The sequence below is a fragment of the Conger conger genome, chromosome 2 (genome assembly GCF_963514075.1).
Source record: "Conger conger chromosome 2, fConCon1.1, whole genome shotgun sequence".
Taxonomy (NCBI): domain Eukaryota; kingdom Metazoa; phylum Chordata; class Actinopteri; order Anguilliformes; family Congridae; genus Conger; species Conger conger.
The window spans coordinates 89334466-89349465 of NC_083761.1; the positions used below are offsets into that span (position 1 = coordinate 89334466).

General features: G+C 50.1%; 2 protein-coding genes across 2 annotated transcripts in view; one reads left to right on the forward strand and one right to left on the reverse strand.

Moving 5' to 3' along the window:
* Nucleotides 1-2168, reverse strand: part of tspan10 (tetraspanin 10) — a 6222-nt gene extending 4054 nt beyond the window's left edge. The window contains exons 1-3 of the mRNA XM_061230624.1: nt 2076-2168; nt 1645-1677; nt 1096-1399 (exon numbers count right to left, since the gene is read on the reverse strand). Of these exons, the coding sequence (XP_061086608.1) occupies nt 1096-1399; nt 1645-1677; nt 2076-2168 (430 nt within the window). The remainder of the gene's footprint in view (nt 1-1095; nt 1400-1644; nt 1678-2075) is intronic.
* Nucleotides 2169-2924: 756 nt separating this feature from the next.
* The window catches only part of nploc4 (NPL4 homolog, ubiquitin recognition factor), a 21008-nt gene continuing 8932 nt past the window's right edge, over nt 2925-15000 (forward strand). Inside the window, exons 1-10 of the mRNA XM_061230964.1 lie at nt 2925-3119; nt 4463-4543; nt 4643-4752; nt 4954-5205; nt 7157-7205; nt 8124-8218; nt 8792-8915; nt 9690-9869; nt 13019-13105; nt 13549-13620. Of these exons, the coding sequence (XP_061086948.1) occupies nt 3105-3119; nt 4463-4543; nt 4643-4752; nt 4954-5205; nt 7157-7205; nt 8124-8218; nt 8792-8915; nt 9690-9869; nt 13019-13105; nt 13549-13620 (1065 nt within the window). The 5' untranslated portion in view covers nt 2925-3104. The remainder of the gene's footprint in view (nt 3120-4462; nt 4544-4642; nt 4753-4953; nt 5206-7156; nt 7206-8123; nt 8219-8791; nt 8916-9689; nt 9870-13018; nt 13106-13548; nt 13621-15000) is intronic.

A 15000-nucleotide genomic window follows, 5' to 3' on the forward strand; every position in this document is an offset into this window, starting at 1 on the left:
CACTAGGGGCCCCACACACACTAGGGGACAGCCCCACACACACTAGGGGACAGTCCCACACACACTAGGGGCCCCACACACACTAGGGGGACAGCCCCACACACACTAGGGGGACAGCCCCACACACACTAGGGGGGCAGCCCCACACACACAGCCCCACACACACTAGGGGACAGCCCCACACACACGGCCCCACACACACTAGGGGACAGCCCCACACTAGGGGACAGCCCCACACTAGGGGACAGCCTCACACACACTAGGGGACAGCCCCACTAGGGGACAGCCCCACACACACTAGGGGCCCCACACACACTAGGGGGACAGCCCCACACACACTAGGGGACAGCCCCACACACACTCAGGGACAGCCCCACACACACAGCCCCACACACACTAGGGGGGCAGCCCCACACACACAGCCCCACACACACTAGGGGACAGCCCCACACACACGGCCCCACACACACTAGGGGACAGCCCCACACTAGGGGACAGCCCCACACTAGGGGACAGCCCCACACACACTAGGGGACAGCCCCACACACACTAGGGGACAGCCCCACACACACTCAGGGACAGCCCCACACACACTAGGGGACAGCCCCACACACACAGCCCCACACACACTAGGGGGACAGCCCCACACACACTCAGGGACAGCCCCACACACACTAGGGGGACAGCCCCACACACACAGCCCCACACACACTAGGGGACAGCCCCACACACACTAGGGGACAGCCCCACACACACAGCCCCACACACACTAGGGGACAGCCCCACACTAGGGGACAGCCCCACACACACTAGGGGACAGCCCCACACACACTAGGGGGACAGCCCCACACACTAGGGGACAGCCCCACACACACTAGGGGACAGCCCCACACACACTAGGGGACAGCCCCATAGTCTAATGGCTAATGTCCATGACTGGGACCCGGAGAATAGGTGCAGCTTTTGGACTGTTGAGCGAGGCCCTTAATCCCACAGTGCTCCAGGGGGGATTGTCCCTTTTAGAGACTAATCAATTGTAAGTCGCTTTGGTTAAAAGCATCAGCTAAATAACATATTATTTTATTACTCACGTACCCACGCACCCCACCAGGCTGAGCAGAGCCAGCAGCAGCCCCCCACACACAAACAGGAGCATGGGGTCAGCCCCCAGCTGGCCGATCCTCTCCTGGGCGAAGGACTCCTTCTCTGTCAGACCCCAGAGCCCCAGGCCCAGGCCCCCCAGCCCGACAGCGCTGAACAGCAGGGTGCCCAAGAACAGCAGCAGCTTCAGCACCCCATCACATGACCAGGGTGTCTCCCAGTCCTGCCTCGCCTTCCCATCATGCACCTCTTCACCATTAGTGGAGCCAAATACAGCTGTCTGTGTGTCAATATTGTGCTTCAGAGAGAGAGATAGAAGAAAACAGATTTTATTTGCAGACACACCATAATAATGTTCCTAAAATAGATAAATTACAGAGAGAAAGTGAGAGAATGGGAGTGTCAAGTCACATTTATTTATAAAGAACATTTAAAATGGCTACTGTCAACCAAGAGATCTACTGAGACATGGGGTGAAAGAGAGCATTGGATTGGTGGTGACATTTAAGGAAAGAGAGAAGATTAAACATGACTTGCATTTACCACAGCTGAAACACAGTCCCGTTTGTCTCTTTGCTAAATTAATAAAAAAGGAAGGGGGGAAGCCCAAATCAAATGACAATTTATTCAAATAGCACCTTTCATGCAAGACAACGCTTCATATGGTAAAGATAATAAGACAAACACCAATTAATGTAAGAATGCTTGTAATAAAAACAAAAGTAGTAAAAAAACAAATGAAATAAAGCTGGGATATTCCTCAGCAGTGATTTTCCCATAGCAGTGGCCCCACTGTGAGAGCTTTCAGAAGACCGGGAATGCTAACCCTAACCCTAATGCTAACCCTAACCCTGACCCTGACCCTAACCCTGACCCTATTACTAACCCTAACGCTAATGCTAACGCTAACCCTAACCCTAACCCTGACCCTGACACTAACGCTATCCCTAACGCTAAACAGCAGTGCACAGTACCTTCGGTATCAGAGGAGCGGTCTCTTTACTGCGAGGATCGTCCTCTTGCGTCCTCCAGAAAAGAAGGAACTTCAAGACGTTAAACTGCCTCATGTTCCCCGGGTGTCAGGAAATGTAGACTCTCCTCAGCCTTTTTCCTGAGAGAGAGCGGGGGGGTGGCATTTGCCTGGTCCATGGCCCAGAGGTTGTAGAATCATGTGAGAGTCATAACACTGAGATTAAGAGGCTCCAGCTGTAAGCTTCAGTGACTGTTTCAGGGGAGGAGAGGCACATGGGCCTGAAACAAAACCTCAGCTGCTTTCTAAAAATGATCGATTGAGCGATTTGCTCTATATCGAGAGCATGTTTACCATCCACAGAGCAACCATTACACATGAGGCAATGTTTGATAAATGTAATTGTAAATTAAGTATATTTCTATACACTTTTAAAAAAATGTTAGTGGTAGTGAAATACTAATAAAATACAATGGTTTATTGTCTGCAGCAGGCTATTTTAATATGGCAACTACACATTTATGTAAGGTATCGGGAGATTTAATGTGAATGTGTGTTCCTCTTGAAATGCATTGCCAAGTCCTGTAATGCTTACCTATGAGTTTTGGAAAATTCAGTTGACAATATTGGCCAGAAAGGAAAAAAAGGAAAAAAACAAAACTGTTGACCTGCTCGCAAAGTGTGTCTGTTATCTGCCATGTTTCTTTGAAGTCAATCGAGGGGAACTGCGTTTTTCAATGTATACAGCGGGATTGCGCATTCCCGCCCCGGCTGTGTTTCCAGAGCTTTACCACTAGGGGAAGGGGAACCGCCGTGTATCGGAACTGAAATACTTAATGACTCTGTTGCAGCCAGGATTGGTTGTAGGTGCGGGTTCCGCGAGCTACGGTATTGTTAGCCTGTGACACCCGGTACCCAAGCAATGCGATGTAGTTTCGGGAACTCCGACAATCATTAAAACATTGAAAGCAGAAGCATAGTATTGACACAATACTTTGAGAAGCACATCGGGGAAGGAACAGCACCTGTGACCATGACAGAAAACATAGTAAGTAATGAGCTCAGTGATTATACAACAACTGGTCGTGAGTTTGGTGGCAACCAAGTCTGTCGGAGTGATGAGGCAGCAGAATTAGCAGTTAGCAGCTAGCACAGTTTCGGGCCGCAGAGCTAGCTAAAGGCAGAATACAGCAAAAACAAAACCATCATCAGCACAGAAACACAACCCGGTTGTTCGCTGCGTACATTAGTCTGGGCTTGCTACTTATGCATTATGCCACATGAGATTGAGTTCAATGTGCAAACAGTTTTTAAAAACGCAAAGTCCCGTGTGAGAAAGAAAAACAGACTAACGTTACCTAGCTAGCTAGTATCACCCTGGCTACTTAGAGTAACGCAGTTAACGCTAGCCTGTTAGCTGGCTAGTTAAATATTTGTATTTACATAATGGCACGCACTAACTTGTGAACTACTAGTTTGGCAGGTCGTTATAACTAACGTTAGCTGGCTTGTTTGTAGTTTATTTTTCTAATGAGCGAATTGATATACAAGTGATTTTGCTTGCTCGTTTGCCAAGTTGTTAGTTGTCTTTAGTTCTAGTTGGTTAGCTAAGCAACATTTAAGTAGCTAAGTTACCTAGCTAGATTATAACGTTACTTTTTGGATCGCCCTCAGAGTGGGGTCAGCTATTTTAGTTAGCTAACTGCTACTGCAGAACCTGCGCTGCAACGAACGCAGCCAACGGAATTGCAGCTAACTTATTTACGTTGCGGTTTTAGATTAGCTAACTTAGCTGTCATTGTTTTTATGAATTGTGTCAAGCTTGCTAGCTAGCTAGCATGCTATTAGTGCGGCACCTTACAAATAACATTAGCGAGTAACTTAATGTAATTAATGTAATGTAATGTAACGTTAGTCGAACTGAAGTTGTTATTGGAGGAAGGTCTTAGCTATGTTTCTAAATTACGAGCGTTCCGTTTGACGACAGATGCCAGGTCATCCTGTTTTGTGCAAAGTCATGTCACTGGTCGGATCAATCTTAGCTGGCTATCTAATTTCAATTGTTCATGGTGTCAGATCAGCAGGAATTGGCTATGTTGCTCTGTCTGGGCAATTTGGTGGGTGCTTTTGCTGAAAAGCTATGTACATGGCCCCTTCCATGGGTTGTACATGGCTTGTGTTGTAGCTGTATTGTATTTATAGCCGTATTGGATAATACTAGAATTATTACGCGATAACATCGCGCATATGGAAGCTGAAGTTCATGCTCTGTTTAAAATGACTTATACTTGTTTTAAATGCGATGTCACTTCTACTGTATTAGTCCCATTGTGAATTGGGTTTATTCATGCGATTCGGCAGAGCTCACACGCACTCTTCGCTTATTCGCAGATCATCCGGGTCCAGTCTCCGGATGGAATGAAAAAGATCCCATCCACTAAGCGGGAGACGGCGGCTGCGTTCCTCAAGAAGGTAACGTGGTGGTGACATGTAAAAAGTGGTTACTGGGGGTTAGATATGTAACATGCACTGGGGGTAAGATGTGTCGCATGTGGTTTCTCTCCCCTGCAGGTTGCTAAGGAGTTTGGCTTCAGCTCCAATGGCTTCTCTGTGTATGTGAACCGTAACAAGACTGGGGAGATCCTGTCCCAGAACAAGACCCTCAGTCTGCTGAAGATCAAGTGAGTCACTGCGCGGGGGAGAGAGAGCGGGAGAGAGAGCCGGGAGAGAGAGCAGGGGTGCCGTGGTTGTAACGCGATCGTGTCGTGGTTGTAACGCGGTGGTGTCATGGTTGTAACATGGTGGCCTCGTGGTTATAATGCGGTGGCGTTGTGGTTGTAACGCGGTGGCGTCGTGGTTGTAACACGGTGGCGTCTCCACAGGCACGGAGACATGCTCTTCCTGTTCCCCTCCGGCTCCTCGGGGCCCTCTGGTGAGGTCATGGATGTCACGGGCCCTCACACCTCCTCTTCGCTACCTTCAACGTCCTCTTCATTGCCCGCCTCCTTCGCCACATCCTCCTCCTCCTCAGCAGTGCCCCGCTCGCAGTCCACTCCCCAGATCGCCGAGGACGACATCGACCAGCATCTGTCCAAGCAGGACGGAAAGATCTACAGGAACAGAGACCCCCAGCTGTGAGTCAGCCTCTGCCCTACGCCCTGTCCCCATCCCTACGCCCTGTCTCCATCCCTACGCCCTGTCCCCATCCCTACGCCCTGTCTCCATGCAGCTTCTGCCCTACGCCCTGTCTCCATCCCTACGCCCTGTCTCCATCCCTACGCCCTGTCTCCATCCCTACGCCCTGTCCCCATCCCTACGCCCTGTCTCCATCCCTACGCCCTGTCTCCATCCCTACGCCCTGTCTCCATCCCTACGCCCTGTCCCCATCCCTACGCCCTGTCTCCCTGCAGCCTCTGGCCTACGCCCTGTCCCCATCCCTACGCCCTGTCCCCATCCCTACGCCCTGTCTCCATGCAGCCTCTGCCCTACGCCCTGTCCCCATCCCTACGCCCTGTCTCCATGCAGCCTCTGCCCTACGCCCTGTCCCCATCCCTACGCCCTGTCCCCATCTCTACGCCCTGTCTCCATGCAGCCTCTGCCCTACGCCCTGTCCCCATCCCTACGCCCTGTCTCCATGCAGCCTCTGCCCTACGCCCTGTCCCCATCCCTACGCCCTGTCCCCATCCCTACGCCCTGTCTCCATGCAGCCTCTGCCCTACGCCCTGTCCCCATCCCTACGCCCTGTCTCCATGCAGCCTCTGCTCTACGCCCTGTCCCCATCCCTACTCCCTGTCTCCATGCAGCCTCTGCCCTACGCTCTGTCCCCATCCCTACGCCCTGTCTCCATGCAGCTTCTGCCCTACGCCCTGTCCCCATCCCTACGCCCTGTCTCCATGCAGCCTCTGCCCTACGCCCTGTCCCCATCCCTACTCCCTGTCTCCATTCAGCCTCTGCCCTACGCTCTGTCCCCATCCCTACGCCCTGTCTCCATGCAGCTTCTGCCCTACGCCCTGTCCCCATCCCTACGCCCTGTCTCCATGCAGCTTCTGCCCTACGCCCTGTCCCCATCTCTACTCCCTGTCTCCATGCAGCTTCTGCCCTACGCCCTGTCCCCATCTCTACTCCCTGTCTCCATGCAGCTTCTGCCCTACGCCCTGTCCCCATCCCTACTCCCTGTCTCCATGCAGCCTCTGCCCTACGCTCTGTCCCCATCCCTACGCCCTGTCTCCATGCAGCCTCTGCCCTACGCTCTGTCCCCATCCCTACGCCCTGTCTCCATGCAGCCTCTGCCCTACGCCCTGTCCCCATCCCTACTCCCTGTCTCCATGCAGCCTCTGCCCTACGCCCTGTCCCCATCTCTACTCCCTGTCTCCATGCAGCTTCTGCCCTTCGCCCTGTCCCCATCTCTACTCCCTGTCTCCATGCAGCCTCTGCCCTACGCCCTGTCCCCATCCCTACTCCCTGTCTCCATGCAGCCTCTGCCCTACGCTCTGTCCCCATCCCTACGCCCTGTCTCCATGCAGCCTCTGCCCTACGCCCTGTCCCCATCCCTACTCCCTGTCTCCATGCAGCCTCTGCCCTACGCCCTGTCCCCATCCCTACTCCCTGTCTCCATGCAGCTTCTGCCCTACGCCCTGTCCCCATCTCTACTCCCTGTCTCCATGCAGCTTCTGCCCTACACCCTGTCCCCATCCCTACTCCCTGTCTCCATGCAGCTTCTGCCCTACGCCCTGTCCCCATCTCTACTCCCTGTCTCCATGCAGCTTCTGCCCTACGCCCTGTCCCCATCCCTACTCCCTGTCTCCATGCAGCCTCTGCCCTACGCCCTGTCTCCATGCAGCCTCTGCCCTACGCCCTGTCCCCATCCCTACGCCCTGTCTCCATGCAGCCTCTGCCTTACGCCCTGTCTCCATGCAGCCTCTGCCCTACGCCCTGTCCCCATTCCCAACGTCCACACTGTCACATTTCCAGTGTGTGAGTGTGTGAGTGTGTGAGTGTGTGAGTGAGTGTCTGTGTGTCTGTGTGTGTGTGTGTGTGTGTGTGTGTGTGGAGTCTGACGCTCTTGTTTCCTCTGGCTCGGTGCAGGTGTAGACATGGCCTGATGGGGAAGTGTGTGCACTGTGTTCCATTAGAGGTAAGAGCACACCTGTGTGTAGCTGCTTTACTGCACCTGTATGTACAAACATCACTGGGTTAAACAGTGTCACGCAATGCTGTAAGACAAAGCCAAAGTGACAATAATATAGCGCAATATACTACATACTACTATTTAAATAATCAACCTGCAGTTTGCTGGGGAGCCAACCATTAGCATGTAACTTAGCTAAAGTAGCAGTTCACTAGCGTAGAGGACAGTTAGCTAAAGTAGCAGTTCACTAGCGTAGAGGACAGTTAGCTAAAGTAGCAGTTCACTAGCATAGAGGACAGTTAGCTAAAGTAGCAGTTCACTAGCATAGAGGACAGTTAGCTAAAGTAGCAGTTCACTAGCATAGAGGACAGTTAGCTAAAGTAGCAGTTCACTAGCATAGAGGACAGTTAGCTAAAGTAGCAGTTCACTAGCATAGAGGACAGTTAGCTAAAGTAGCAGTTCACTAGCATAGAGGACAGTTAGCTAAAGTAGCAGTTCACTAGCATAGAGGACAGTTAGCTAAAGTAGCAGTTCACTAGCATAGAGGACAGTTAGCTAAAGTAGCAGTTCACTAGCATAGAGGACAGTTGGCTAAAGTAGCAGTTCACTAGCATAGAGGACAGTTAGCTAAAGTAGCAGTTCACTAGCATAGAGGACAGTTAGCTAAAGTAGCAGTTCACTAGCATAGAGGACAGTTAGCTAAAGTAGCAGTTCACTAGCATAGAGGACAGTTAGCTAAAGTAGCAGTTCACTAGCATAGAGGACAGTTAGCTAAAGTAGCAGTTCACTAGCATAGAGGACAGTTAGCTAAAATAGCAGTTCACTAGCATAGAGGACCATTGGCTGAAGTAATGTGAAGGTGTGATACATTTAGTGATTGACAGCTGTGTTCGTGATTGACGGCTGTGTGTTTGTGATTGACAGCCCTTTGATGAGGACTACCTGAACCACCTGGACCCTCCTGTCAAGCACATGTCGTTCCACGCCTACATCCGCAAACTGACCGGCGGCGCGGACAAGTGAGTAACACCAGGGGGCGCCAGAGCGCTAGCACCGTCTTCACAACAACAACCACAACAACAACAACAACCACAACAACCACAACAACAACAACAACCACAACAACAACAACAACAACAACAACAACCACAACAACAACAACAACAACCACAACAACAACAACAACAACAACAACAACAACCACCACAACAACAACAACAACAACCACAACAACAACAACAACAACAACAACCACAACAACAACCACAACAACCACAACAACAACAACCACAACAACCACAACAACCACAACAACAACAACCACCACAACAACCACAACAACCACAACAACAACCACAACCACAACAACAACCACAACAACAACCACAACAACAACAACAACAACAACAACAACCACAACCACAACCACAACAACCACAACCACCAACATCGCCACCTGTGTGCTTGAGCCAATGTCTTATATCAATGCCTTCTGGAGCCATTGATGATCACTTTTTTGCCATTATGAAATCTGGTATTTCGAGTAGTGTAATGTGTGTGTGTGTGTGTGTGTGTGTGTGTGTGTTTCGCAGAGGAAAGTTTGCAGCTCTGGAGAACGTCAGCTGTAAGATAAAGTCGGGATGTGAGGGCCATCCGCCCTGGCCTGAGGGAATTTGCACCAAGTGCCAACCCAGCGCCCTCACACTCAGCCGCCAGGTAAACTCACCTGTACAACCCAGCCCCTGACACTGACCCGCCAGGTAAACTCACCTGTACAACCCAGCCCCTGACACTGACCCGCCAGGTAAACTCACCTGTACAACCCAGCCCCTGACACTGACCCGCCAGGTAAACTCACCTGTACAACCCAGCCCCTGACACTGACCCGCCAGGTAAACTCACCTGTACAACCCAGCCCCTGACACTGACCCGCCAGGTAAACTCACCTGTATAACCCAGCCCCTGACACTGACCCGCCAGGTAAACTCACCTGTATAACCCAGCCCCTGACACTGACCCGCCAGGTAAACTCACCTGTACAACCCAGCCCCTGACACTGACCCGCCAGGTAAACTCACCTGTATAACCCAGCCCCTGACACTGACCCGCCAGGTAAACTCACCTGTATAACCCAGCCCCTGACACTGACTAAATGGTTGGCATTTATATAGCGCCTTTATCCAAAGCGCTGTACAATTGATGCTTCTCATTCACCCATTCATACACACACTCACACACTGACGGCGATTGGCTGCCATGCAAGGCCCCGACCAGCTCGTCAGGAGCATTTGGGGGTTAGGTGTCTTGCTCAGGGACACTTTGACACAGGCCTGGGCGGGGATCAAACCGTCTCTTGCATAACCATGACCACGCATGCACATCCACGGCTGTGCTGGCTGTGTTTGCCCTTCTGTCACTCTGGAAAGAGTCTTCCTGAAGGTTTCTGTAAAAAGCTCAAAAAGAATGTTTTGCCTCGTTTCGTTCTTGTAGAAGTACAGACACGTGGATAACATTATGTTCGAGAACCATACCATCGCCGACCGCTTCCTGGACTTCTGGAGGAAGACAGGAAGTCAGCGTATGGGCTTCCTGTACGGGCGTTACACGGAGCACAAGGACATCCCGCTGGGCTTGCGTGCCGAGGTGGCCGCCATCTACGAGCCGCCACAGGTGCGCCTGCCTGGCCCTGCCACTGGTGGCAGCGCTGCTTTCACACGCACTCACACAGGACTCCCCCTAACCCCTAACCTTATCCCCTACCCCCTAACCTTATCCCCTAACCCCTACCCCCTACCCCCTAACCCCTAACCTTATCCCCTAACCCCTAACCTTATCCCCTACCCCCTACCCCCTAACCCCTAACCTTATCCCCTACCCCCTAACCTTATCCCCTACCCCCTAACCCTATCCCCTAACCCCTAACCTTATCCCCTAACCCCTAACCTTATCCCCTAACCCCTAACCCCTAACCTTATCCCCTAACCCCTAACCTTATCCCCTAACCCCTAACCTTATCCCCTACCCCCTAACCCCTAACCTTATCCCCTACCCCCTAACCCCTGACCTTATCCCCCTAACCCCTAACCTTATCCCATACCCCCTAACCATATCCCCTACCCCCTAACCCCTAACCTTATCCCCTAACCCCTAACCCCTAACCTTATCCCCTACCCCCTAACCTTATCCCCTACCCCCTAACCTTATCCCCTATCCCCTAACCTTATCCCCCTACCCCCTAACCTTATCCCCTAACCCCTAACCTTATCCCCCTAACCCCTAACCTTATCGCCTACCCCCTAACCCCTAACCTTATCGCCTACCCCCTAACCCCTAACCTTATCGCCTACCCCCTAACCCCTAACCTTATCCCCCTACCCCCTAACCTTATCCCCCTACCCCCTAACCATATCCCCTACCCCCTAACCATATCCCCCTACCCCCTAACCATATCCCCCTACCCCCTAACCATATCCCCCTACCCCCTAACCATATCCCCCTACCCCCTAACCTTATCCCCCTACCCCCTAACCTTATCCCCCTACCCCCTAACCATATCCCCTACCCCCTAACCTTATCCCCTAACCTTATCCCCTAACCCCTAACCTCATCCCCCTACCCCCTAACCATATCCCCTACCCCCTAACCCCTAACCTTATCCCCCTAACCCCTAACCTTATCCCCTAACCCCTAACCTTATCCCCCTAACCCCTAACCTTATCCCCTACCCCCAACCCCTAACCTTATCCCCCTACCCCCTAACCTTATTCCATACCCCCTAACGCCTAACCTAATCCCCCTACCCCTAGCCCCTAACCTTATCCCCCTAACCCCTAACCTTATCCCCTACCCCCTAACCCCTAACCTTATCCCCTACCCCCAACCCCTAACCCCTAACCTTATCCCCTACCCCCAACCCCTAACCCCTAACCTTATCCAAGAAGCTTTCTTAAGTGTTTACAGCTGCTTGGCGACCGACTTACTGCAAATAGTTAATAGCTCCCTCCTAACTGGCATTTTTCCAAAGTCCTTGAAAACTGCAGTTATTAAACCCCTACTAAAAAAGCGTAGCCTTGACACTTCTGTAATTAGCAACTACAGACCAATATCAAATCTTCCCTTTATAAGCAAAGTAATTGAAAAAGCTGTCTACCAACAACTTGACAACTTCTTAACCTCAAACGATCTCCTAGATAAACTCCAGTCAGGTTTTCGACCCCATCACAGCACCGAAACGGCACTCACTAAGGTTATGAACGACATTAGTATGAACACTGACTCAGGCAAAACTTCAATTCTAATGTTACTGGATCTTAGCGCTGCCTTTGATACTGTTGACCACTTAATACTACTGGACAGACTGGAAAACTGGGTTGGGCTATCGGGCACGGTCTTAGAGTGGTTCAGGTCCAATCTGGAAGACAGGAACTACTTTGTTTCCATTGGCAACTACACATCTGACCAAACTAGTATGACATGTGGGGTACCCCAAGGATCTATTTTAGGACCTGTTTTATTCAACCTTTATATGCTCCCACTAGGCCTAATTATGCAAAAAAACAAAATAGCTTACCATAATTATGCAGATGACACCCAACTATACATAACTCTCATCAGGTGACTATGCTCCTATAGACTCACTGTGTTAGTGCATTGACCAAATAAATGACTGGATGTGCCAGAATTTCCTCCAACTAAACAAAGATAAAACAGAGATAATTGTCTTCGGTGCCAAAGAAGAAAGGCTTAAAGTTACTGTACACCTTGAGTCCTTATCTCTTAAGCCAAAAAATCAAGTCAAAAATCTTGGCGTTATTATTGACTCTGATCTCAATTTTAACTCCCACATCAAGTCTATAAGAAAATCTGCATTTTATCCTCTTAAAAATATTGCAAGAATTAGAGGCTATATGTCCAAACAAGACCTAGAGAAACTAATTCATGCCTTCATTTCTAGTAGGTTAGACTACTGTAATAGTCTTTTCTCAGGCCTTCCAAAAAAAGCACTGAGACAACTACAGCTCATTCAGAACGCTGCTGCTAGAGTTCTAACAAGGACTAAGAAAGCTGAACATATTACACCAGTTCTCAGGTCCCTGCATTGGCTACCAGTGTGTCATAGAATAGACTTTAAAATACTGTTACTGGTCTATAAATCACTTAACGGTTTAGGCCCAAAATACATCTCTGAATTGCTTCTACGCTATGAACCCTCTAGAGCCCTTAGGTCATCAGGGACCGGTCTACTAGCTGTTCCTAGGATCAAAACAAAACATGGGAAAGCTGCATTCTGCCACTATGCCACACATAACTGGAATAAACTCTCGGAAGATCTTAGATCTGCCCCAACTCTACTTATCTTTAGAAATAGACTAAAGACCTTTATGTTTACCTCTGCCTTTAACTGTTGCTAAACTACTGCACTCTGACGCTAAAATGCACTACTTTTACACTTTTTAAATATTTTTTATTGTCTTTTTTTTTATTTTTATGCTCATCTTATGTCTATTTTATATGTCTATTTTATTATTATGTTCTCTATGCTCTTTTTCTCCCCCTATGCTGTTTTCCTCTGTCATAATTTTTGTTTATGTAAAGCACTTTGAATTGCCTTGTGTATGAAATGTGCTATACAAATAAACTTGACTTGACTTGACCCCTAACCCCTAATCCCTAACCCCTACCCCTAACCCCTGACCCCTACCCGTACCTCTAACCCCTACTCTAACACCCACGTCTAAGCCCTAACCCCTGAACCCTAACCAGGTCAAACCTGGCTCCTGGCCCCTGTCTCAGTTTAATGGAAGACGATTGGCTTTCAGATTGGAACTCAGAACAGCCTGGAGTTAGTGGATGATCCCAAGGCTGTGGCGGTCGACGAGATCGCAGCAAAACTGGGCCTCCGTAAGGTACACACACACACACACACACACACACACACACACACACACAGCAAAACTGGGCCTCCGTAAGGTAGACACACACACACACACTCACTCACACACGCACGCACGCACACACACACACACACGCACGCGCGCACGCACGCACGCACACACACACACACACACACACACACACACACACACACACACACACACACACACACACACACACACACACTCACACTCACACTCACACTCACACTCACACTCACACTCACACACACATACACTCATACACACACACACACACACATACACTCATACACACACACACACACACATACACTCATACACACACACACACACACATACACTCATGCACACACGCACACACGCACACACACACACACACACACACACACATGTATACACTCTGACAGACACCTTGCATAATGTATTTTTTTCAGGTGGGCTGGATCTTCACAGACCTGCTCTCGGAGGACACCAGGATAGGCACGGTGCGTTACTCCAGGAACAAGGTGAGACCCCTTCTGCTCCTCCTGCCTGTGCAAGGCTCACCTGCATCACGGTCCACTCTGTGATGGATTATAGCTGCCTGGTTAATGGAGTGTGAGTCCTCTCTGTGATGGATTATAGCTGCCTGGTTAATGGAGTGTGAGTCCTCTCTGTGATGGATTATAGCTGCCTGGTTAATGGAGTGTGAGTCCTCTCTGTGATGGATTATAGCTGCCTGGTTAATGGAGTGTGAGTCCTCTCTGTGATGGATTATAGCTGCCTGGTTAATGGCGTGTGAGTCCACTCTGTGATGGATTATAGCTGCCTGCTTAATGGAGTGTGAGTCCTCTCTGTGATGGATTATAGCTGCCTGGTTAATGGCGTGTGAGTCCACTCTGTGATGGATTATAGCTGCCTGGTTAATGGAGTGTGAGTCCTCTCTGTGATGGATTATAGCTGCCTGGGTAATGGAGTGTGAGTCCACTCTGTGATGGATTATAGCTGCCTGGTTAATGGAGTGCGAGTCCTCTCTGTGATGGATTATAGCTGCCTGGTTAATGGAGTGTGAGTCCTCTCTGTGATGGATTATAGCTGCCTGGTTAATGGAGTGCGAGTCCTCTCTGATGGATTATAGCTGCCTGGTTAATGGAGTGTGAGTCCACTCTGTGATGGATTATAGCTGCCTGGTTAATGGAGTGTGAGTCCTCTCTGTGATGGATTATAGCTGCCTGGTTAATGGCGTGTGAGTCCACTCTGTGATGGATTATAGCTGCCTGGTTAATGGAGTGTGAGTCCACTCTGTGATGGATTATAGCTGCCTGGTTAATGGAGTGTGAGTCCTCTCTGTGATGGATTATAGCTGCCTGGTTAATGGCGTGTGAGTCCTCTCTGTGATGGATTATAGCTGCCTGGTTAATGGAGTGTGAGTCCTCTCTGTGATGGATTATAGCTGCCTGGTTAATGGAGTGTGAGTCCTCTCTGTGATGGATTATAGCTGCCTGGTTAATGGAGTGTGAGTCCTCTCTGTGATGGATTATAGCTGCCTGGTTAATGGAGTGTGAGTCCTCTCTGATGGATTATAGCTGCCTGGTTAATGGAGTGTGAGTCCTCTCTGTGATGGATTATAGCTGCCTGGTTAATGGAGTGTGAGTCCTCTCTGTGATGAATTATAGCTGCCTGGGTAATGGCGTGTGAGTCCACTCTGTGATGGATTATAGCTGCCTGGTTAATGGAGTGTGAGTCCTCTCTGTGATGGATTATAGCTGCCTGGTTAATGGCGTGTGAGTCCACTCTGTGATGGATTATAGCTGCCTGGTTAATGGAGTGTGAGTCCTCTCTGTGATGGATTATAGCTGCCTGGTTAATGGAGTGTGAGTCCTCTTTGTGATGGATTATAGCTGCCT